At 47.4% G+C, this 24,781-nt stretch overlaps 1 protein-coding gene across 1 annotated transcript in view; it reads right to left on the bottom strand.

The window, feature by feature from the left end:
• LEPR (leptin receptor) overlaps positions 1–24,781 on the bottom strand; it is a 204,665-nt gene that overhangs the window by 98,572 nt on the left and 81,312 nt on the right. The window contains exons 7-8 of the mRNA XM_030207748.1: positions 16,764–17,057; positions 3,734–3,851 (exon numbers count right to left, since the gene is read on the bottom strand). Of these exons, the coding sequence (XP_030063608.1) occupies positions 3,734–3,851; positions 16,764–17,057 (412 nt within the window). The remainder of the gene's footprint in view (positions 1–3,733; positions 3,852–16,763; positions 17,058–24,781) is intronic.

The following is a 24,781-nucleotide window of genomic DNA, read 5'->3' as shown; positions in this document are numbered from 1 at the left end:
TCGACCAGGTCCGCCAGTTGCTTCACATTATTCCGCATGTGTATGCTCGTGTAGAGCTGGTAGGACTGGATGCGGGTCATGAGCATTGAAGATTGGTAGGCCTTCCTCCCAAACGAGTCCAGAGTGCGAGACTCCTGCCCCGGGGGCGCTGAGGCGGTATCCCTCGAACTCCATGCCCTCTTGAGAGCAGACTCCATGACCGCCGAGTCATGAGGCAATTGAGGCCGCATTAACTCTGGGTCTGAGTGGATCCTGTATTGGGACTCTGCTTTCTTGGGGATGGTGGGATTAGATAAAGGTCTCAACCAGTTCCGAAGCAGTGTCTCTTTAAGGACATTGTGCAACGGTATCGTGGAGGACTCTCTAGGTGGCGATGGATAGTCGAGGACCTCGAGCATCTCAGCCCTCGGCTCATCCACAGAGACCACGGGGAAGGGAATGCAAATAGACATATCCCTGACAAAAGAGGCAAAGGAGAGGCTCTCAGGTGGCGAGAGCTTTCTCTCTGGTGAAGGAGTGGGGTCGGAGGGAAGGCCCACAGACTCCTCTGAGGAGAAATATCTGGGGTCCTCCTCCTCCCCCCACGAGGCCTCTTCCTCAGTGTCGGACATGAGCTCCTGTAGCTCAGACCTCAACCGGGCCCGGCTTGACTTTGAGGCACCGAGACCTCAGTGGTGTTGTCGAGCGGTGGACTCCCGCGCCAGCGGGGATGAAGCTCCCTCCATCGACGTCGACGGGGACTCCACCTGCGTGGCGGTCGAGACCGGCGCCGCAAGAGGCGTCGAAGGCCTCGGCACCGGGCTACAGCACGCCGGCGCCTCCATCAACTGCGCCGAGGGCGCAAGCACCCCCGGCGCCGGCACAGTCTGGCGCATCAGCCCTTCCAGGATCCCCGGAAGGATGGCTCGGAGGCACTCGTCCAGGCCCGCTGTCGGGAAAGGCGAGGAGGCTGGTAGAGGAGTCGGTGCCGGAAGCTGTTCGGGTCCAGGAGACGGCACTGAAGTGCTGGCGCCCTGACGTGACGATACCTCTACTACAGAGGGGGACCACTCCTCCCGGCGCTGCCGCTTCCTCGGCGTCGAATCGTCTCTGGAGCCAGGAGCCACATGCGCCGTGGGCGACCGATGACGGTGCTTTTTTGTCTTTTTCCGGTGCCCGTCATCGGCGCTCGGCGGTACCGAAGAGGAGGAGGTAGATCCCCCTCGGCCTCGAGGGATCGGGTCCGACAGGGTTCGGTCCCGAGGGCCCTGGGAAGAGGGAGTGACCGAGGCCGATTGCCCACGCGGCCGCTCACCCCTGCCGTCTCCGGAAGACCGGCGGGCCAATGGGACCTGTGCTCCTGGGGTCGGTGCCGATTTCGTGGACATCGGTACCGGCCGTCGACACCGATGCCGTCGAAGTCGAGGGGCCGGCGCAAGTTCCAAAAAGACGGTCCCGTAGAACTTGCCTCGCCACCTGTGTCCGTTTCCGTAAACCGAGACACAAGGTGCATGTCTTGGTATCGTGCTCCGGCCCGAGGCACTGGAGGCACCAAGCATGAGTGTCGGTCTACGAGATATGCCGGCCGCACCGACCACACTTTTTAAATCCACTCGGGACCTTCGAGGACATCGACGGAAAAATCGCGTCGGCGAAGTCAAAGTCGTCGATGGTGGCGGTAAAATTCACACCTCGAAAAATAACTCGACCGCGCGGCCACAAGGCCGCAACGAGACGCCCCCGCTAAAAGTACGAGGGAAAACAAGCTTTTCTCGTGTTCTTTTTTTTTTTAAACAAAATAAAACAGAGAAAAGCAACGAAGAAAAAAACAACAAAGAAAATCTCGCGGCAAACGCGCGATCCGGTTTCCGGGGCTGACAGAGAGAGAGACGAACGCGGCTCTCTCCAGCGCGGAAAGGAAAAACTGAGCGGGAACGGTCGCGCACGGGCGGGAAGACGGCCGCGCATGCGTGGTGGGCGTGCCCTGTGTGCGGGACCGCCCGCAAAGTTTTGTTCCGGTTGGTGGGGGCTGCCGTGGACGTCAACCCAGTCATGAGAACAAGCAGCCTGCTTGTCCTCGGAGAATAAGTAATAGACTGGTACTTAAACAGGGGGAAAACAGAAGGCTTGTATGTATCCCACTCAAGGAAACAGAAATATACAGGCAGATAAAGAACATATAGCCTATCCAGTCTGCCCATCTTCTCTACCAACTCCATCGAGAGGCCGTTCCACGAATTGATCACCCTTTCCATGAAGAAGTATTTTCTCAGGTTACTTCTGAGTCTATCCTAGTTCACCTTCATCCTATGCCCCTTCATTCCAGAGTTTTCTTCAATTGAGAGATGCCTCCTATGCATTTATACCATATACATATTTAAATGTCTCTATCATATCTCCCTTCTCCTGCCTTTCTTCCAAAGTAGACAGAAACAAAAAAAAGGCAAAGATCTGCCACAGAAATGGCAAATCAAAAGAAAAAAAGCAGATCAAAAAAGACAAAAAAATAGAACAGGAGGGTAACAGAAGAAGTGGTTTATTACAAGTTACCCGACGTGGCCACGTTTCGCCCTCAGGCTGCGTCAGGGGTAAAAAAACTAATAGGGGTAAAAAGCAAAGTGAACCCCTAAAAGTAGTCCTACAACCACCTTACATAAGTACTTCCCAAGCTTACTCAGCAAACTTCACAATGCTATTTTTTTGTCTTTTTTGATCTGCTTTTTTTCTTTCTTCCAAAGTATACATATTGAGATCTTTAAGTCTGTCCTCACATGCTTTATGATGAAAACCACTGGCCAGTTTAGCAGGGGGTGAAAATTAGATGGTTCCATTAAGGAAGAGGGACAGAAGATTTTGTTCCGCTCAGAGGTCAGATATTTAGGGTCTTATATTTTGACCACAGTTCTACAGCCTGCTGAGAAATTAAGTTTTTCACCTTTACACAAACTCGCCCCTCCATAGTCCTATCCTCCTCACACTGAAGACCCTCTCCCAGGATTTACCTGAGGACTTCACTGGTACTTAGGGGGGTCCCAAGTGGCAGCAGTCATCCTCTGCTATTGCCTGGGTCTGTGCCATCATTAAAATTGTGTCAATGACTCCTAGTGATAGAGTTGCTGTAATACCAATAGGGAGCATTCTTCTATGTAAGGAAGTTCTACCTGTGATATTTCTAGTCTTTATTGCTACCATCTGACATCAGTGCTACAAGTATCAGAGTGAGATACTTTCAATCATAATGTGTACTTAAAAAGCTTTACATTTCAGTAAATCCAGTTCTTCAAACCAACAAGTATATTTTGCGCTGGGGGGTCATTTTACTATGCCACAGCAAAAAGTGACTTGCAGTAGCATTGTGCGCACCAGGCCAGTTTTTACAGTGGCTGGGAAAAAGGGCTTTTTTTTCAATGGGCTTGGAAAAGGGCCTGCGGTAAAACTGAAACCAGCACACACCTATTTACAGCCTGAGCCCTTAACACCACCTAGCGGTAAGGGCTCACTCGCTACATGCATGGTGACTGGTGGGCAAGTGCCAACTGCCGATTATTGCCGGAAACGCCGTGCGCGGTAGGAAATTAAAAAAATTAGTCCCAACAGTACGGGCATGTGCCACATCTGAAATTATTGCCAGGGGACGCGCTAGCCTGATGGTAGTCTCATTTTGGTGCGCACTGCATGCGCATAGAGCTTATCGCGCCTTTGTAAAAGGGCCCCTTAATTTCTTAACATTTTATATAACGTTTGCCACAGATACCTGTAGTATTTCAACTGCAAAGTACTTCCTTCAAGTATCATGGTTCTATTTGTTGTCCATCTGCAGGTCATTTTACGAAGGTCCCCATCGGTTTCACATGAAATACTGATATTGACATCTATTTTAGATCACAGGAAAATACATTAATGCAAGGACAGAAAATAGTTTTATTCCAAACACCTGTTTTACACAAAGACTTCCTAAATTGACAGAAGCAAAACTACTATCTGCTGCAAAAGACTACTGAAAGCTTTAATACTAGCAAGTGAGGGTACGCATTTTGTTCACTTGGGGGTAAATATTCAATTGCCAGCAGTCAGCTGATAGTGTTCTGCTTGGGTATTCAATGCTGGGCCATATCCAGGACTGGCACTGAATATCTGGTATGTGTAGATGGTAGACACTTAACTGGGTAAATGTCAATATTGATTTGATTTGCTTTATTTATTTTTTGTCTATTAGATTGTAAGCTCTTTGAGCAGGGACTGTCTTTCTTCTATGTTTGTGCAGCGCTGCGTATGCCTTGTAGCGCTATAGAAATGCTAAATAGTAGTAGTAGTAGTAATATACAGCATTTACTGGTTAAGTTAAACCAGACAAAGATATTTGGCTAGCTAATATAACCAGTTAAGGGCTGAATATTGGCACTTAACCGGTTAAGTGCTGACTCCACCCCCGGACTGCCCAGTGAATAGTTAGTTTGGGCTTAGGTGGTTAGTGGTGTCTCTCCTACCCAATTAAATCACTTGAATATTGACCTCTTCTTTTCCTTTATTCATTAGCTTTTGTTTCTGGTTTTGTTTCATTTAGTTATTTGAAATGGGGAAAAAAGAAGGGAAGAAACCAAAATATATATCTGGTCTGAGCTCCCCACTACTCATGACAAAAACACCTGTGCTGACAGAGTTCGAAAATTTAAGCCCCTGACTGCTTGCATCAACCTCAACTTCTCTCCCCTCTTATCTATATTTTACCCCCATCTATGGGCTCCTCAGTTCAAATGGGGTAGGAGCAATCCCAAATCACACCTATCTTACTGGTTCCATATTTGCAAATGGGTGACCCTGAAGCAATACTTGTCAGTGCTATTTTAAAATAGAGAACAACTGTCATGGGCAACAAGGGATTGCTCCTACTCTATTTGCACTGTGGAATCAATGAATGGGATAATATAAAGATGGGAGGAAGGAATATGTAGCAGGCCTTTAAAATTTTGGTGGTCCACATTTTTTTATGGGATGGGGGACAGTACTGGGCTGGCTGGGGCTGACTACTTCCTAATGAAAATGCAAAAAGCCTGAAATGCTCATTTTACTTCTATTTTGTTTTCAAAATGAAATGAAAAGTAGAATATTGAAATTTCCTGTTTCATGTCATATGAAAGCATAATTCTTGCTACCAAGGTTTAAAACCAAACACAAAAAAAATTCACATAGGAATACCCCTTTTCGTTCTGATGTTTATTGCATTCTTAAGATGTTAGGAATGCATAGAGAGGGTTATAACCAGCAAAAGAAAGGAAGTACTGATGCCCCTGTAGAAGTCCATTAGTGAGGCCCCACTTGGAGTATCGTGTTCAGTTTTGGAGGCTGTATCTTGCTAAGGATATAAAAAGATTTGAAGTGGTTCAAAAAAAAGTGACCAAAATGGTATGGGGTTTTCATCGCAAGACGTATGAGGAGAGACGTGAGGACCTGAAAATGTATACCCTGGAGGAAAGGAGAGACAAGACAGGGGTGATATGATACAGACGGTCAAATACTTGAAAGGTATTAATTTACATACAAACCTTTTCCAGAGATGGGAAGGTGATAGAACTAGACAACATGAATTCAGGTTGGGGGGGGGGGGGGGGGGGCTGACTCCGGAATAATGTCAGGAAGTACTTTTTCATGGAGAGAGTAGTAGATACCTGGAATGACCTCCCATAGGAGATGGTGGAGATGAAAATGGTAATGGAATTCAAAAATACGTGGGATAAACACAAAGGAGTCCTGTATAGAAGGCGTAGAAAGTTTAGCGGTGATTAGATGGCAACACCAGTAATTGGGAAGTGAAGTCAGTGCTGGGCAGACTTCTACAGTCTGTGCCTTGATCCTGGATGGACAGATTCAGCTTCAGTAACTGGAGAACAAAGCCAGTGCTGGGCAGACCTCTATGGTCTCTGCCCTAAAAATGGCAAGGACAAATCAAGACCCAGTATATGTATCATACCTTATACTATGAGTTTATCTTGTTGGGCAGACTGGATGGATCGTAAAGGTCATTATCTGCTGTCATCTACTAAGAATGTTACTATGCTATTGCTTAAAGTTTCTGAAAACTCCATATTAACTTCTCTCATCACTATAAGGGCAATTTGTAAAGATATTTCCCTGGGTAAATGTCACGCCCCTCACCTCGTCTTCGTCGGTACCCTCCAGCTACACGGGAATACATGCCGCCATAGCTGGCCCGGTACTCCCTCTGGTAGCATGGTGCTTCCCGCCATCTCTGCCGGCGCAGTGCTATGCACCTGACATCCTTGGACGACGCTGCTCTCTTTCCCTTCTGGCGCTCCGCCCTGCAATCCTGTGTGCACCGGTTTGGGGACGCCTGATGCTGCTTTGGGATCGTCAGCCTGCCTCTCTGCTCCATGGGGATTGGCCACCTCCACAGGCGGGTTCCTGCTCTCTTTCTCTCACTGCCTTCTTGGCCTATGGACTGTCTGTGGGTCTTAGATGCTCGTCTCCCATTGGTGGCTTGATTGTATCTCTTGTTTTCCTCTGCCCTATGACAGCTCTCCCTACCAGCTGGCTCCTGCTGACGTCAGACACCAGCACTATTTCTGTTGAGCTCTCCCTCTGCCTCATTGCTTCGGCTTCCTTCGTAGTTGTGCATTTAGTATCTCCTCTGTTTTCTGGATCTTTGTCTGTTCCTGGACTCCCCTTTGCCTGCTGCCTGCCTGTCTGACCCTAGCCAGTGCCTTGACCTCTCTCTGCTCGCTGCCTGCCTTTTTGACCTTTGCTTCTACCTGGAATTCTCTTTGCCAGGTGCCTGCCTGTTTGACGCTACCTGTATCTGGACCTCTCATTGCCTGCTGCCTGCCTGCTTGACCCTAGCCTGTACCTGGACCACTCTTCGTCTGCTGCCTGTCTATTTGACCCTAGCTACTTCCTGGAAAACTCATTGCCTGCTGCCTGCTTGCCTGACCTTCTCTCGGCACCCTTTCTTTCCAGCCTCTGCCTTTTAAGTCTTGCTGGCCACCCGCACCTAGGAGCTCAACCTCTGGGGAAGGGCGATCATTGCAGGTGAAGCCTCAGGGTTGCCCGACCACAGAGTCAGAACCCGGGTCCTCTATTCCTGGACTTACCAGTGTTCTACTTGGTACAAGAGCTCACAGGCCTGACAGTAAATTGGTCTGAGCAAAAACTGTCCTCTTCAAATGTAGCCTCCTAAAAGTTCCACAGTGCATAACTTGTAGCTACATTAAAAGCAGGCATTGCTGTGGGCATTTAGGCTTGGAGAGGAAAATCAAATGCATTCAAGGGGTTTCCAAAAGTATGCTAGTTCCAAAAGTGTGATAGTTTCTTTCCATATTAGAACAAGTGCAAAATACACAGGCACTTTCAACATGCAAAGTTTGCTTCTGCTCTTTTCAAAGGGAAATAATGCAGGGGGGTCAATGCTCAGAAAGCATTTATCCTGTTATCTTTGGGAGTAAATCAGATAAGAGGATTTATTTATTTATTTACTTATTCATTCACTCAAAATATAAGCTACAACTATCAAGTTTATTGAGAACTTTCTACCCCACTCATCAAGCAAATGTCTGAGCAGCATATGATCTAAATAAAAGGGGAGGAGTAAGGAGAAAGAAGACATCACATTACGGGGAAAGGAGGAGCTATCCATAGTTCTGTGCATCGTACAAAAACTTCAATTTAAAAAAAATCAAATAAAAATAAATAATTACAAAACAATAACAAATTGAAACTGACATAATGAAGACATATTCACATGCTACAAACATAGTAACATAGTAAATGATGGCAGATAAAGCAAATGCTACATACCTGTAGAAGGTATTCTCCGAGGACAGCAGGCTGATTGATCTCACTGATGGGTGACGTCCACGGCAGCCCCACCAATCGGAACACTTTACTAGCAAAGGCCTTTGCTAGTCCTCGCGCACCGATGCACAACGCGCATGCGCGGCCGTCTTCCCGTCCGAACCGGCTCGTGTTCGTCAGTCCTATATGTAGCAAGACAAAGACATGGGAAGACACAACTCCAAAGGGGAGGCGGGCGGGTTTGTGAGAACAATCAGCCTGCTGTCCTCGGAGAATACCTTCTACAGGTATGTAGCATTCGCTTTCTCCGAGGACAAGCAGGCTGCTTGTTCTCACTGATGGGGTATCCCTAGCCCCCAGGCTCACTCAAAACAACAAACATGGTCAATTGGGCCTCGCAACGGCGAGGACATAACTGAGATTGACCTAACAATTATCCAACTAACTGAGAGTGTAGCCTGGAACAGAATAAAAATGGGCCTAGGGGGGTGGAGTTGGATTCTAAACCCCGAACAGATTCTGAAGCACTGACTGCCCGAACTGACTGTCGCGTCGGGTATCCTGCTGCAGGCAGTAATGAGATGTGAATGTGTGGACAGATGACCACGTCGCAGCTTTGCAGATCTCTTCAATAGTGGCTGACTTCAAGTGGGCCACTGACGCTGCCATGGCTCTAACATTATGAGCCGTGACATGACCCTCAAGAGCCAGCCCAGCCTGGGCGTAAGTGAAGGAAATGCAATCTGCTAGCCAATTGGATATGGTGCGTTTCCCTATAGCCACTCCCCTCCTGTTGGCATCAAAAGAAACAAACAATTGGGCGGACTATCTGTTGGGCTGTGTCCGCTCCAGATAGAAGGCCAATGCTCTCTTGCAGTCCAATGTGTGCAGCTGACGTTCAGCAGGGCAGGAATGAGGACGGGGAAAGAATGTTGGCAAGACAATTGACTGGTTCAGATGGAACTCCGACACAACCTTTGGCAAGAACTTAGGGTGAGTGCGGAGGACTACTCTGTTATGATGAAATTTGGTGTAAGGGGCCTGGGCTACCAGGGCCTGAAGCTCACTGACTCTACGAGCTGAAGTAACTGCCACCAAGAAAATGACCTTCCAGGTCAAGTACTTCAGATGGCAGGAGTTCAGTGGCTCAAAAGGAGGTTTCATCAGCTGGGTGAGAACGACATTGAGATCCCATGACACAGTAGGAGGTTTGACGGGGGGCTTTGACAAAAGCAAACCTCTCATGAAGCGAACACCTAAAGGCTGTCCTGAGATCGGCTTACCTTCCACACGGTAATGGTATGCACTGATTGCACTAAGGTGAACCCTTACAGAGTTGGTCTTGAGACCAGACTCAGACAAGTGCAGAAGGTATTCAAGCAGGGTCTGTGTAGGACAAGAGCGAGGATCTAGGGCCTTGCTGTCACACCAGACGGCAAACCTCCTCCACAGAAAGAAGTAACTCCTCTTAGTGGAATCTTTCCTGGAAGCAAGCAAGATGCGGGAGACACCCTCTGACAGACCCAAAGAGGCAAAGTCTACGCTCTCAACATCCAGGCCGTGAGAGCCAGAGACTGGAGGTTGGGATGCAGAAGCGCCCCTTCGTCCTGTGTGATGAGGGTCGGAAAACACTCCAATCTCCACGGTTCTTCGGAGGATAACTCCAGAAGAAGAGGGAACCAGATCTGACGCGGCCAAAAAGGAGCAATCAGAATCATGGTGCCTCGATCCTGCTTGAGTTTCAATAAAGTCTTCCCGACCAGAGGTATGGGAGGATAAGCATACAGCAGACCTTCCCCCCAGTCCAGGAGGAAGGCATCCGACGCCAGTCTGCCGTGGGCCTGAAGCCTGGAACAGAACCGAGGGACTTTGTGGTTGGCTCAATGTCAGGTTCTCAGGTTCAGAGCCCGCGGGGCCGGGCTCTGGAGCAAACGTGAGCCCTTGGGCTGCTGCCGAGGAGCGACAGCAGCAGGCAAAACCCACCAACCAACACTGGGTAAGCACACCAGCAGGGACTGCAGGCACTGCCCAGCGAACCGGAACACCTGGACTGGAATCCCCCGGACTGGAGGACACAGGACTGGAACACTGGACTGCAATCCCTCGGACTGGAACACACACCGGACCGGAACACACTGGACTGGAGCACACCAGACCGGAACACACTGGACTGGTCCCCCGGACTGGAGGACACAGGACTGGAACACGGGACTGGAGCACACTGGACTGGTCCACACAGCTTCACCTGCACTTAGCTACTAAGCCCCCCAGAAGTTGAGCTCCTGGGTTCGAGTAGCCGACAGGACTTACTGGATACCGGATGACATAGGGACCAGGACTGGAAACAGAAGTGCTCCTAAACCTAAACTGATCTACTTGCTCCCAAGCCCTAAACCAGCAGGAGTGTTCCTAACAGTAAACTGACAAAAGGACTTCCTAAGCCCTATACTAAACAGGAGCTCCTAATCCCTGCTCAAGAAAGGAACTTCCTAAGCCCTAAACTAACAGAGCAGGGAACTAAACACAAAGCTAACACAGGTGCTACTAAGCACCAAGCTACAAGCAGAGCTTTACACTAATAAGCTGAACACAGAACTAACCAGCTACCTAAGCACTGCTCTAGCAAGCTAGATACAACTTAACAAGGTGCTTCCTAAGCACTACTCTGGCAAGCAACCAGAAGAGCTCCTAGCACTAAAAGGGAAGACAGGGGAGCCATAAGGAGGGAAGCTAACACATAAGCCAAAAGTGCTTCTAAAGCACCAAACACCAACAGCAAAGACTGCAATGCTCCTAATAGCACAAACACCAGAAGTACTTCTAACAGCAAACTCTGCAGTGTTCCTAACAACACCAAACCCTGAAGTACTTCTATCAACAACAGAGCTTCCAAAGCCCTACACACAGCAATGCTACCAAAACCAAGAGGGAACAGAAGGGAACCAAAAGGGAAAAGCAGGAAACCTAAACACACAGTCACCAGTGCATACTGCACTAACACTAACCTGGCCCTTAGCAAAAGCAAGCAGGGAAACTAGACACAACGTCAGAAGTGCACACTGCACCACCCTACCTACAGCAAACACCACTGTTGCAAAGGCCCTGAAGGAAACAACACCACTTCCTTATCAAGGCCCTCCCTGATGATGTCACACTCCCTAGACCTAGGCAAAAGCACACTGACCCAGAGAGGCCCAACCCACACCAATGCAAAACCATGAAACACTTGAAGCCAGTACACCCAAAGAGAGGTAGAGCAACTCAGGCAACACACAGCTGTAGTAAAGTAAAACAATTAACCCCATGCTGCTGGAAGCTGCCAGCACAGAGAGACAGAGCCAGCTCAGAAAGGACAGAGAAAAGAAACAGAAGCCAGCTAAGAAGCTGACCCCCAGGAAAGAGGTAAGTTTGAGAGGGGTTCAGACCCCAATCATAACACTCAAGATGCAAAGAGATCTACCAAGGGGGTGCCCCACACTTGGAAGATCTGGTGCACTATTCGGGAATTGAGCGACCACTCGTGAGGTTGCATAATCCTGCTCAACCTGTCGGCCAGACTGTTGTTTACGCCTGCCAGATATGTGGCTTGGAGCACCATGCCGTGACGGCAAGCCCAGAGCCACATGCTGACGGCTTACTGACACAGGGGGCGAGATCCGGTGCCCCCCTGCTTGTTGATGTAATACATGGCAACCTGGTTGTCTGTCTGAATTTGGATAATTTGGTGGGACAGCCGATCTCTGAAAGCCTTCAGAGCATTCCAGACCGCTCGTAACTCCAGAAGATTGATCTGCAGATCGCGTTCCTGGAGGGACCAGCTTCCTTGGGTGTGAAGCCCATTGACATGAGCCCCCCACCCCAGGAGAGACGCATCCGTAGTCAGCACTTTTTGTGGCTGAGGAATTTGGAAAGGATGTCCCAGAGTCAAATTGGACCAAATCGTCCACCAATACAGGGATTTGAGAAAACTCGTGGACAGGTGGATCACGTCTTCTAGATCCCCAGCAGCCTGAAACCACTGGGAAGCTAGGGTCCATTGAGCAGATCGCATGTGAAGGCGGGCCATGGGAGTCACATGAACTGTGGAGGCCATGTGGCCCAACAATCTCAACATCTGCCGAGCTGTGATCTGCTGGGACGCTCGCACCCACGAGACGAGGGACAACAAGTTGTTGGCTCTCGTCTCTGGGAGATAGGCACGAGCCGTCCGAGAATCCAGCAGAGCTCCTATGAATTCGAGTCTCTGTACTGGGAGAAGATGGGACTTTGGGTAATTTATCACAAACCCCAGTAGCTCCAGGAGGCGAATAGTCATCTGCATGGACTGTAGAGCTCCTGCCTCGGATGTGTTCTTCACCAGCCAATCGTCGAGATATGGGAACACATGCACCCCCAGCCTGCGAAGCGCTGCTGCTACGACAGCCAAGCACTTCGTGAACACTCTGGGCGCAGAGGCGAGCCCAAAGGGTAGCACACAGTACTGGAAGTGACGTGTGCCCAGCTGAAATCGCAGATACTGTCTGTGAGCTGGCAGTATCGGGATGTGCGTGTAGGCGTCCTTCAAGTCCAGAGAGCATAGCCAATCGTTTTCCTGAATCATGGGGAGAAGGGTGCCCAGGGAAAGCATCCTGAACTTTTCCTTGACCAGATATTTGTTCAGGGCCCTTAGGTCTAGGATGGGACGCATCCCCCCTGTTTTCTTTTCCACAAGGAAGTACCTGGAATAGAATCCCAGCCCTTCTTGCCCGGATGGCACGGGCTCGACCGCATTGGCGCTGAGAAGGGCGGAGAGTTCCTCTGCAAGTACCTGCTTGTGCTGGAAGCTGTAAGACTGAGCTCCCGGTGGGCAATTTGGAGGTTTTGAGGCCAAATTGAGGGTGTATCCTTGCCGGACTATTTGGAAACCCACTGGTCGGAGGTTATGAGAGGCCACCTTTGGTGAAAAACTTTCAACCTCCCCCCGACCGGCAGGTCGCCCGGCACTGACACGTTGATGTCGGCTATGCTCTGCTGGAGCCAGTCAAAAGCTCGTCCCTTGCTTTTGCTGGGGAGCCGAGGGGCCTTGCTGAGGCACACGCTGCTGACGAGAGTGAGCGCGCTGGGGTTTAGCCTGGGCCGCAGGCTGTCGAGAAGGAGGATTGTACCTACGCTTACAGAAGAGTAGGGAACAGTCTTCCTTCCCCCATAAAAACGTCTACCTGTGGAGGTAGAAGCTGAAGGCTGCCGACGGGAGAACTTGTCGAAAGCGGTATCGCGCTGGTGGAGCTTCTCTACCACCTGTTCGACCTTTTCTCCAAAAATATTGTCCGCAGGCCAAGGCGAGTCCGCAATCCGCTGCTGGATCCTATTCTCCAGGTCGGAGGCATGCAGCCATGAGAGTCTGCGCATCATCACACCTTGAGCAGCGGCCCTGGACGCAACATCAAAGGTGTCATACACCCCTCTGGCCAGGAATTTTCTGCACGCCTTCAGCTGCCTGACCACCTCCTGAAATGGCTTGGCTTGCTTGTCCACCAAGCCCGCCAACTGCCGCACATTGTTCCGCATGTGTATGCTCGTGTAGAGCTGGTAAGACTGAATTTTGGCCACGAGCATAGAGGAATGGTAGGCCTTCCTCCCAAAGGAGTCTAAGGTTCTAGAGTCTTTGCTCGGGGGCGCCAAAGCATGCTCCCTAGAACTCTTAGCCTTCTTTAGGGCCAAATCCACAACTCCAGAGTCATGAGGCAACTGAGTGCGCATCAGCTCTGGGTCCCCATGGATCCGGTACTGGGACTCGATCTTCTTGGGAATGTGGGGATTACTTAAAGGCTTGGTCCAGTTCGCCAGCAATGTCTTTTTTAGGACATGATGCATGGGTACTGTGGACGCTTCCTTAGGTGGAGAAGGATAGTCCAGGAGCTCAAACATTTCAGCCCTGGGATCGTCCTCCACAACCACCGGGAAGGGGATGGCCGTAGACATCTCCCGGAGAAAGGCCGCAAAAGACAGACTCTCGGGAGGAGAAAGCTGCCTTTCAGGGGAGGGAGTGGGATCAGAAGGAAGGCCATCAGACTCGTCAGAGAAATATCTGATGTCCTCCTCCTCCTCCCACGAGGCCTCACCATCGGTATCAGACACAAGTTCACGAACCTGTGTCTGAAGCCGTGCCCGGCTCGACTCCGTTGAACCACGGCCACGGTGTGAGCATCGAGAGGTAGACTCCCTCACCCGCACCGGCGAAGCTCCCTCCGCCGACGGGGAGCCTTCCTGGGAGGTGACCGCAAGCGGCACCGATGTCGGAGACCTCACCCCGGGCAAGGGGCCAGCCGGCGCCTCACTCGACGGTACCGGTGGCGCAAGCACCCCCGGTACCGGAGAGGAAGGGCGCAACAGCTCTCCCAGGATCTCTGGGAGAACGGCCCGGAGACTCTCGTGCAGAGCGGCTGTGGAGAAAGACATGGAAGCCGATGCAGGTGTCGAAGTCAGAGTCTGTTCCGGGCATGGAGGCTGTTCCGGGCTGTCCAAGGTGGGGCGCATCGACACCTCCTGAACAGAGGGTGAGCGGTCCTCCCTATGCCGATGCCTACTGGGTGCCGACTCCCTCAGCGACCCAGAGCTCTCGGTACCGACACGGGAAGGAGACCGGTGTCGATGCTTCTTTGACTTTTTCAAACGAAGCATGTCACCGGAGCTTCCCGGTACCGACGAGGACGTAGAATCCAGCCGTCGCTTCCTCGGGGCCGAGGCCGAAGAAAGTCGGTCTCGGGGGGGCTGTACCGCAGGAACCCTCAGGGTAGGGGGAGACCCACCCGAAGGCTCACCGCCACCAGCAGGGGAATGGACAGCCCTCACCTGCACTCCAGTCGAAGCACCACCGTCCGACGACATCAGCACTAGTGGAGGTCCCGGTACCACCGACGCTGAGGCAGCCTTTCCGATGTCTCGGCCCCGACGATGCAGAGGGTCGATGCCTCGATGCAATCGATACAGTCGCGACCGAGGGCGGAGGTCTTGACGCTGTCGACGACGACGCACTCGATACTCCCGGTGCCGATGCCGACAAAGAGCCCGAGAACAAAACGTTCCACTGGGCTAATCTCGCTACCTGAGTCCTTTTCTGTAAAAGGGCGCAAAGACTACAGGCCTGCGGGCGGTGCCCAGCCCCCAGACACTGAAGACACGACGCGTGCCTGTCAGTGAGCAAGATTACCCGGGCGCACTGGGTGCACTTCTTGAAGCCGCTGGGAGACTTTGATGACATGGGCGGAAAAATCACATCGGCGAAATCAAAACTCGTAATTGCGGTAAGGCACCAAAAAGAGGGGGAGAAGAAACTCGACCCGAGGCCTCAAAAGGGCCTACCCCGAAAACGAAAGAAAACTTAACGGGGCCAAAAACTAGAAATACGGGAAAGGGAAAAGACCGAAAGGCCCTTTTCCGAAATCCCTTTTTTTTTTTTTAAAGCGGAAGTCAAAAGACGCACGAGGGTCAACTTAAGGGGCGCAAACGGCGCAAACACGACCGTACCGAGCGCGGACAAAAGAAGACTGACGAACACGAGCCGGTTCAGGCGGGAAGACGGCCGCGCATGCGCGGTGCGCACCGGCGCGCGAGGACTAGCAAAGGCCTTTGCTAGTAAAGTGTTCCGATTGGAGGGGCTGCCGTGGACGTCACCCATCAGTGAGAACAAGCAGCCTGCTTGTCCTCGGAGAAAGACCTGTACGGTCCATCCAGTCTGTCCAACAAGATACACTCATTTTACATGGTATGTGATACTTTATACCAGAGTTTGATTTGTCCTTGCCATTCTCAGGGCACAGACTGTAGAAGTCTGCCCAGCACTGTTCTTGTACTAAGTTCTGAAGCTAATGTCGAAACCCCTTAAAATTTACACTCCAGCCCATCCCTATCTATTCCGTCACCATCAGGGCGTAGACCGTAGAAGTCTGCCCAGCACCGGTTTCGCTTCCCAATTACCAGTGTCGCCACCCAATCTCTGCTAAGATTCCGTGGATCCATTCCTTCTAAACAGGATTCCTTTGTGTTTATCCCACGCACGTTTGAATTCCATTACCGTTTTAATCTCCAACACCTCCCGCGGGAGGGCATTCCACATATCCATCACCCTCTCTGTAAAAAAATACAAAACAAAATAAAACAAAACTTCCAGGAAGCTCTTCTGCCCAATTAAACCACATTCAGTGCCTCATGAGGGGATATTCTATAGCACTTAACCAGGCAGTGCTGCTGCATATCTCCTCTGACTAATGCTGCACTGTCTGGGCAGTGCCAAGGTGGTCTGGGGGTGGAATCGGAGAACTGGGATTTACTTGGTTAGTGGTGATATTCAGTCTGTTTAACAGGTAAGTAAATGGATAAAGTTAGGTCATATTAAAGGTTGCCCTAACTTTGGGGTCCTTTTACTAAGCCATACTAAAAAGTGGCCAACGGTAGTTATAGCGTGCGTTTACTGAACACTCTGCCCACATTTTAGCTCAGCTCAAAAATGGCCAAATTTCAATATTTTCTATTAATGGCCACGTGCTAATTTCCAAATTAGCATATGGCCATTACTGACTAAGCCCTTACTGCCTCCTATTTAGGAGGCAGAAAGGAGTCACGTGCTACTCATGTGGCAATCGAGCAGCACATGGCAATGTGCCCCCGCTGTCCAATTACCACCGGGAACACCTACTCCCCCCCTCCCATTCTAGAAAATATACATTCTTTTCTAGCACAGGAAACAGTGCATGGCAAAACCAAAACTACCGCAGGGTGCCTGGCTGTTTTGCCACGTTACCCACGCAGTAGCCCTACTATGCCTTGGTAAAAGGGTCCCTTTATCTACTGAATTACCTGGACATCAATCAGAATATTAGCCAGTACCTGAGTTTAATTCAGCCCGCAGCTGTCGGTGATGTAAAATCACTTCACTATCAAATCAGCGGCCCACAGGTTGGCATTTTGAACAATCTAGAGAGCCTTAATGCAGAACATACCTATAATATATACTTCCGTATATCGGTAATAACATTCATCGTTTTCAATACAACAGTACAATGCATCAAACAGGAATCTCCCTTTAGGTTTGGTTGCATTCAAGCCGAGAAGAGTAACTTTGCCAACATGGTCATTAACAGCTGTATACTGATGTTCTGGTATTCTCTCTGCCAAGTTCAACCACCAAGCTATCTTCTTGGAATCAATTCTCTTGTGTTTTTTGTTGTAGATGCAATAAACGGAAACATCAGAGCCAACACTTGTCAGAACTTTAGAGGGATAGTATATGACACCTGTATCAACAGAAAAGAAAACAGAAAAAGCAAGCATTACAAAACATCATGCTGAAAAAAATATGGAAAAACTCACCCTGACATTAGACTGAGATGTCTGAACAGAATAGATGTATGGCATCTAGGGCTCAGTTTTAGAAAAGACATGGAGATGGGGATTGAGATTTCCAGTATGGGATGTGTACAATTCCATAATAATATAATAATATAATATAATAATACTAGTAAAAAAGCCCCGTTTCTGATGCAAATGAAACGGGGGCTAGCAAGGTTTTCTTCAGAGTGTGCATGTGGGAGTGTGTGTCCCTGCCCTCTCTCCCTCCCCCTCCCCCCCTCCCAGTCCAGTCCTTCAGTGTTAAGTTTCCTGCTGTTCTGTGTTTTTGTTACAGAGAGAGTGAGGGCATCTCTCTCCCCTCCCCCCTCTGAGTCCTTCACTGTGTGAGATTTCATGCTGTGCTGTTTTCCTTCACTCATGGGGAAACCGGATATCTCTGGCACTTCACACTTCCGGCTGGAGGCTTCATAGAACGTTGGTCTTGCCTTTTATATATATAGATAATGTGTACAATTCCCCCTGTATTTTACAAGGACTCTTTTGAACACAGAGCCTCATGAAATATATGTAGAGAGAACAGATTTTGGATTTAGTTTGCACTGTTTCAATTGTAGCTCAAGGAGAGTTATATCTAGCTTCAGTAAGTACATAAGCATCGCCATGCTGGGACAGACCAAGGGTCCATCAAGCCCAGCACCCTGTCTCCAAAAGCTGCCAAAAGAACAATTTGTCCCGCCCATCCCTGAAATAGTGGATTTTTCCCACGTCCATTCAATAACATTCTAAGGCCTTTTCCTCTGTTGCAGGAATTGATGCATGAATTACCCCTATTGTTAGCAGAATCTGTGGTACTTCAGGAGTCAAACAGCACACACCAGAATGAGGGAGAAATCTTCTTTATTTGCCAGCAAACAAAGTAGGACATCAGTTCTAGCTCTCTTCTCTCTCACTCAGCTCTCTGGATGTTATGGCTTCTGTCTCAGCTGCTTCTCTTCTTCTGCTGTCTGTCTTCCTTCAGCTCTCTTTCTTCTGTCTGTTCCTTCTGACGTAAGCTGCTTCTACTCCCACTTATATATCGTTCTATCTCCCTCCTAGCCCCCCTTACTCTCCAGATGGTAAAGAATAGATTAATTACCTTGTCTCAACCAATCATCTCTATACATATGTTCAAAATATCAGTTACATAGGTTCCAGACATATCCTAAACTGACCTATGACCTGGGGCCTCTCACATTAGACAATATGGCACCAGTCTCTTACATTTTATTATGATTAATTTCTCAGCTATAGCTTAAACTGAGTTCATTTAGGGGCTAAGGGACATTCTCATATTCCGAGTCAACTTCATACTAACTGCTAACTGAACTCTGGCATTCATTAAGGGGTCAAGGGCCAGTCTTACTTAATAGCATACAGATATAGTCTGTTATTACTTTCAGGACCATTCCTATACTTAGCTAATCAATCAAGGAGAAGACAGTTGACTTCTCTGATCTCTTTCACCTATTAGCTTCACACACTGAACTAGCTAGGACTGTGGCTAAGTCAAACCATATGCTGACCTTTTCACTGCAGTCCTACTCAGAACGTAAGGCAAAGAGTTGAACAAACATTCTACACAGAATAAACATATTCTAAAATAAGCATCCTTATAAGACATATTCTAAAATACACAGAAATCAGAATTTCTTATAACAAAATCTACATATCAAAAATATCTAGTATTATTTAAACAGCATTCAGCCTACTTTTAAACTACAGTATGTCTGGCTCATGCCTTGTTTATAATAGTATACAGATGTGCTAGCATTAGCAATCCATCACTCACAAGGGGTCAAAGAAAGTTTCTGTCTCTGACCTTTCTAACCTTTAGCTTAGCCAAAGCTAAACTTTCTAAGTAATTAAATCCAGCTGGCATTCCTTCACTTGCAGGGTGAAAAGTTGACAACTCAAACACCAAGCTTTTAAACCCCAAATTTTTTAACAGAATTAACAATTAATATGATTTCTTATATATATATAATTATGCCCATGCCGCCTCACCTCCAGGAAGCCGTCCAACCCTTTTTAAAATTCTGCTAAGTCAACCGCTTTAACCACTTTTTCCGGCAACAAATTCCAGAGTCTAACTACGTGTTGAGTGAAGAAATATTTCCTTCAATTCATTCTAAATTTACTACACTGCAGCTTCATCACATGCCCCTTGTTCTAGTATTTTTGGAAAGCGTAAACAGACGCTCCACATCGACCCTTTCCATTCCACTCATTATCTTATAGACCTCTATCATATCTCCCCTCAGCCGCCTGTTTGCAACAGTTTTGCAATATGTGTGCATAAGTGCTGAGATCACTGGCACTCGAGTGTGTATATGCACTACACGCTATTCTATAAAGTGGTGTGTAAGTACATTAGCGTGTAATAGCAGGAGGCATTCATGTGGGCAGAGCATGAGTAGGGTATGGACATGTCTCCCATTTACACATGTAACTTACACTGTAGGTTACACATATGACATGTAGCACTCAGGCACGTCCAGTCATGCCTGTCATTGGAACTTGGCTTAAGTCAGCAAGCCTGTGTGTGCAAATGCAGGTTTACACCTATATTCTATAACGGCATCTTGCATACTGCTGCTGTTATAGAATTGGTGATCAGCACCCATCATCACACATAGTGCCCCCTAAGTTTGTACCTGAGAAAACAGAGGATTAATAGAGATATCCAAAATCATGAGGAGCCCCAGCAGGATTTGAACAGGGCTTTCCTGGTTCTCAGTCCACTGCTCTAAACTATAGGCTACTTCTCCACTCCATGGGAAGTCTCTCAAGACATGCAACACTGTAGGTCCATGTCTCTCCACATTCCATGGAAGCAGTGAGTCTAACAAGCTGCACATGTGCGAAAAATGTGCTACCTCACCCCACATGTGCATGGGAGCAACTTTTTTTAAAACTACTACTCCTGTTCTTTACACACATCCCAATCCTCTTCTGTCTACTGCATGGATTTCCCCATCCCTAACCCACCCGGCAGCATCATATTACCCCATAAACCCTCCTGGACATCATACCTTACCTGCAGCATGAAGATCCCTCAACAGAACCCTTTATTCCTCAATCCTATCACCTACCTGGCACGTGGATTACTGCAACTTTTGTTGCCTGGAATGTTATCGGCAACAACTAAGAAAGTTATAAACTATTCAAAATACTGCCATTCACCTTATTTTCTCACTTTGAAAATTTGATAACATTTCTCAGTATTACGTAACACTTCACTGGTTACCCATGGACACTCGTCTTTTAATCAGATTAGCTTGTTTTCTCTATAAAATACTAGAAGGTCTTGCACCCTCTTATCTATATCAGCGCATGGTTTTTGTACAATCAGTTAGAAATCACATATCACATAATTCTAGTTATATTTGTTTTCCTTCTCCAAAAGATGAAAAATGGTTTAAATTTCTGGAATCCTCTTGTGCCAAAATCTGGACAGTTATTTCGCATATATTCTACAATGTTCATTCCTATTTGATTTTAGAAAAAAGTTTAAAACTGGTTATTTACAAAATGTGTGTTATGTTGATTAACTTTACTTGAATATAAACTGTATCATAGCTACTGTGTACAGCAGTTATGGGGGTTTACTCTAGCCTCCTGGGACCTGCATACTGCTGTCATGGAGCTGGGTATAACATTTGAGGCTGGCATAGATGCTGGCAAAAAAATGTTTAAAAGTTTTTTTTAGGGTGGGAGGGGGTTGGTGACCACTGGGGGAGTAAGGGGAGGTCATCCCCGATTCCCTCCGGTGGTCCGGTGGTCATCTGGTCAGTTCGGGCACCTTTTTGAGGCTTGGTCACAAGAAAAAATGGACCAAGTAAAGTAAATGGACCAATTGTTGAGCAGGGTGAAGATGGGACTTGGGGTAGTTTATAATTAACACTAGTAGCTCTAGCACCTGAATAATCCTCCTCATGGACTCTCGAGCACCGTCCTCTGATGTGCTCTTCACCATCCAATCGTCAAGGTAAGGGAACTCATGGACTCCCAGTCTGTGTAGCGACGCTGCGACTACTGCTAGACAATTGGTAAATACCCTGGGAGCTTATGTGAAGCCAAAAGGCAACATGCGGTACTGGTAGTGATGCTTTCCCAGCTGAAATCGGAGATACTTCTGGTGGGATATGAGTACATGCATCCTTCAAGTCCAGAGAGCAATCATTTTTCTGAAACATTGGTAGAAGGGTGCCCAGGGAAACCATCCTGAACTTTTCTTTGACTAGGAATTTGTTTATGGCCCTTAGGTCTTAGATGGAATGCATCTCCCCTGTCTTCTTCTGAACGAGGAAGTACCTGGAATAAAATCCCTGCCATTCCTCCCCTGGTGGAACATGCTCAATCGCATAGTCCTTTAGAAGGGTGGAAAGTTCCTCTGCAAGTACCTGCTAGTGCTGAGAGTTGAATTAATGAGTTCTCAGTGGGCAATTTGGAGGTTTTTGAAGCAAAGTGAGGGTGTATCAGAGGCAGACTGTTTGAAGAACCCACCAGTCACAGGATACACCTTTCAAAGAAAAACTTCAGCCTCTCCCTGACCAGCAAGTTGTCCGGGGTGGACACTGTATAGCGTTTATGCTCTGCTGGAGCCAGTCAAAAGCTTGTCCCTTCCTTTGACTAGGAAGCAGCAGGGGCCTTAGGCAGAAACTGTTGATAAGAACAAGCACGCTGGGGTTGAGCCTGAACGTCTCTGTGAGTAGCAGGCACCCCTCCTTGACTTGCCAAAAGACCTCCTAGATGAGGAAGCTGATGCTGAAAGTGCCCAGCAGGAGAGAGATGAGATGGTATCTGTGTTTCTCGATTTGGTCAGTGACTCCTTCAACCTTCTCTCCAAAAAGTTTATCCCCCCAAACATAAGGCATCCTCCAACCTCTGTTGAACTGACTGTTCCAAGCCAGAAACACACAACCATGAGAGCCTGCGTACTGCTATACTTTGAGCAGAGATCCTGGATGCCATGTCAAAGGTGTCATAGGCACCCCTGGCCAAGAACTTATGACACGCCTTCTGCTGCTTGGCCAACTGACATACCAACTCAGCCTGCAAGGTTAAAGCCTTGGGAGAGAGTTCACCAAGTCCAACAGCTTACACACCGAGTCCCACAAGTATACACTCATAAAGAGCTAGTATGATTGAATATAGGCCATGAGCATTGAGGCCTGGAACATTCCAAAGGAGTCCAAGGTCCTAGCTTCTCTGCCTGAGGGCACTGGGGCATAGTTGCTAGAACTAATGGCCCTTCTGAGAGTGGATTCCACCACCATGGAATTGTGAGGCAACTGGGGCCTATCAAAACTAGGTGAGCTGTGGATCCGATACATGGTGTCAATATTCTTAACCAGGACAGGGACCAACGGAACAGACTCCCAGTTCCTATCTAGGACTTCCTTGAGTACCTCGTGAAAAGGGACAGTCACAGCCTCCCTAGGAGGGGACTCATAGTCTAGGACCTCGAGCATCTTAGCCCTGGGCTCATCCTCCACTTTCAAATGAAAATGGAATAGCCTTAACCATTTCCTTTACAAAAGAAGGGAATGAAAGGCTCTCCGGAGGAGACTTTTTCCTTTCAAGTGAAGGGGAGGGTTCAGAGGGGATGCCATAAGACTCAGTCTCTGAAAAGTACCTTGGATCCTCCACTGACTCTCATAAGCATTCCTCGTCGGTGTCAGACAGAAATTCATCGAGGGAGGGCTGAGACCACGCATGCCTCGACTTAGAGGAGCCATGATCCCAAGAGGGGTGTCGAGAGGTCAGCTCCCACCTCAACTCCAGCAAAGCTTGGGATAGAAACTGTAATAAACTATAAACTATGTTTTAAGTTTGTTATTCTTCAAAAGCATTTTTCCAAACAACGTACTTTTTTTTATTTATAAACGTTAGTCCACACCTGAGGCTGAAATTTTGCAGGGTTATTTATACCTTCTATCATGTGGTATAAATAAGTCATACCCCACTTTTGGTACTTTTTTGCTCAGTGGGTCACATATATTAAAAGCTGATGTAATTCTTTGACCATTGGTATTTTAAATAATTACAAAATTTGGCTGGAATTTGCTTTAAAGTCCTGTTAGTGTAGTCTCATTTGGCTGAGCTGCTAAAAGTCCACCAGCATGGAGGAAACTGAGCCTTTATTCTCTCAAACTGCAGTCTACCACATATGTACAGATATTGGAAATTTCATCTGGCCCTTCTGTGCGCCTTTTCTAGAGTGAATATCATTTCCCAGTAGATTCAGCACTTGTATCTTGCTGAAAAGCCCAATTAGCTTACCAGTCACTTAAAAACATTTCAATGTGATAGAACAGAAAGGGTGTATGGTACTTTATACACCACCAACTTACCCTTCTAAGAAGAATACAATTGTTTAAGCATGTGATTTTTCTTTATAAATTCATGTTTTTCATTCACCAGGAGCTCTATGGTCTTGCTTGTGTGCATTTTTTATACCCTAGCTGGCCCCATGTCAAGGAGCCCACGCTCAACAGTATATGTCAAAAGCGACCAGTGGGTGGCTGTGTCACTAAAACTTATGAGAAAATGATCTCAAAAGCTATTTTCTCATTAGAAGGGTGAGAAAGCAGGCTTGAAAAGAAACAGGCACATCTCGGTCCAACCTTTTCTTAGTGGTGATCAAAAACAGCTTTAACCTTGCAGTGACGAAACCTTTTTAGAGGTTCCTACTTCTTGACTTTTGATGTCTGTTCAGTGATAGACTCTAGAATTCATTTTTTTTTTAATTAATTTATTTATTTAGCACATTTATACTCCACTTTTTCCCAAAGTTTTGCAGGCACAAAGTGGCTTACAATGTACTGATGAGGCTAACGCCAGACCAGTTGTTATACAATTACAATCAAATTAGGAGAGGCCAGTACAAATTCATGTTTGTACTACAGACATGGATTTTGTTTTTGTCAAAAAAATAAAGCAGAAATACAGCAGAAAGATCACATAATGTTAGTGTTACTATAAATTCACTTAAAGGATCACTAATGGACTGACTTTTCCACTACACTTTCTGCTCTGCATTTTATTATCAACTTTTCAATTTCCTAATTGCTTACCATTTATAGATAGTGAAACCTATTTTTCAGGGTTCTTTAGAAATATGAGACACTTTAGTCAGAAATAGAAACAAAACATGCAAAAAAATGTACATAAATGTAATGTTTAGTTTCATATGCAACAATCGGTGGGTCAAAAAATGGTCTTAAAATCAATAACTTTTTTTAAACAAATCACCCAATGTGGTCCACATTTCGCCCTCACATGGACTGCTTCAGGGGTCTAATACTAAGAACAATACAAAAATATAATATCTATAACATAATACAATATAAAATAACATATAAAGTGTGGAGGGAGGGTCTTAGACAGTTTCTGTGCAATAGTAGCTACAATTACTGTAAAAAAACATGCATAATAAATTAAAATAAACACAATTTAAATCAAAATATAAATAAAACTAAACAAAAAGAATACGGGTAATGATCAACACGTAGACAAGTCTGTGTGAACTACTGAATAAATAAATGCACTTGTGTATGTGAGATGCCATCCAGCACCTTACTCATATTGAAAGACAAGTATCTATGATGTTAATGAATAAAAGTGA

This window comes from Microcaecilia unicolor, chromosome 6 (genome assembly GCF_901765095.1).
Source record: "Microcaecilia unicolor chromosome 6, aMicUni1.1, whole genome shotgun sequence".
NCBI lineage: Eukaryota > Metazoa > Chordata > Amphibia > Gymnophiona > Siphonopidae > Microcaecilia > Microcaecilia unicolor.
The sequence above is the reverse complement of the archived record's forward strand: the minus strand, read 5'-3'. Positions and strand labels throughout refer to the sequence as shown.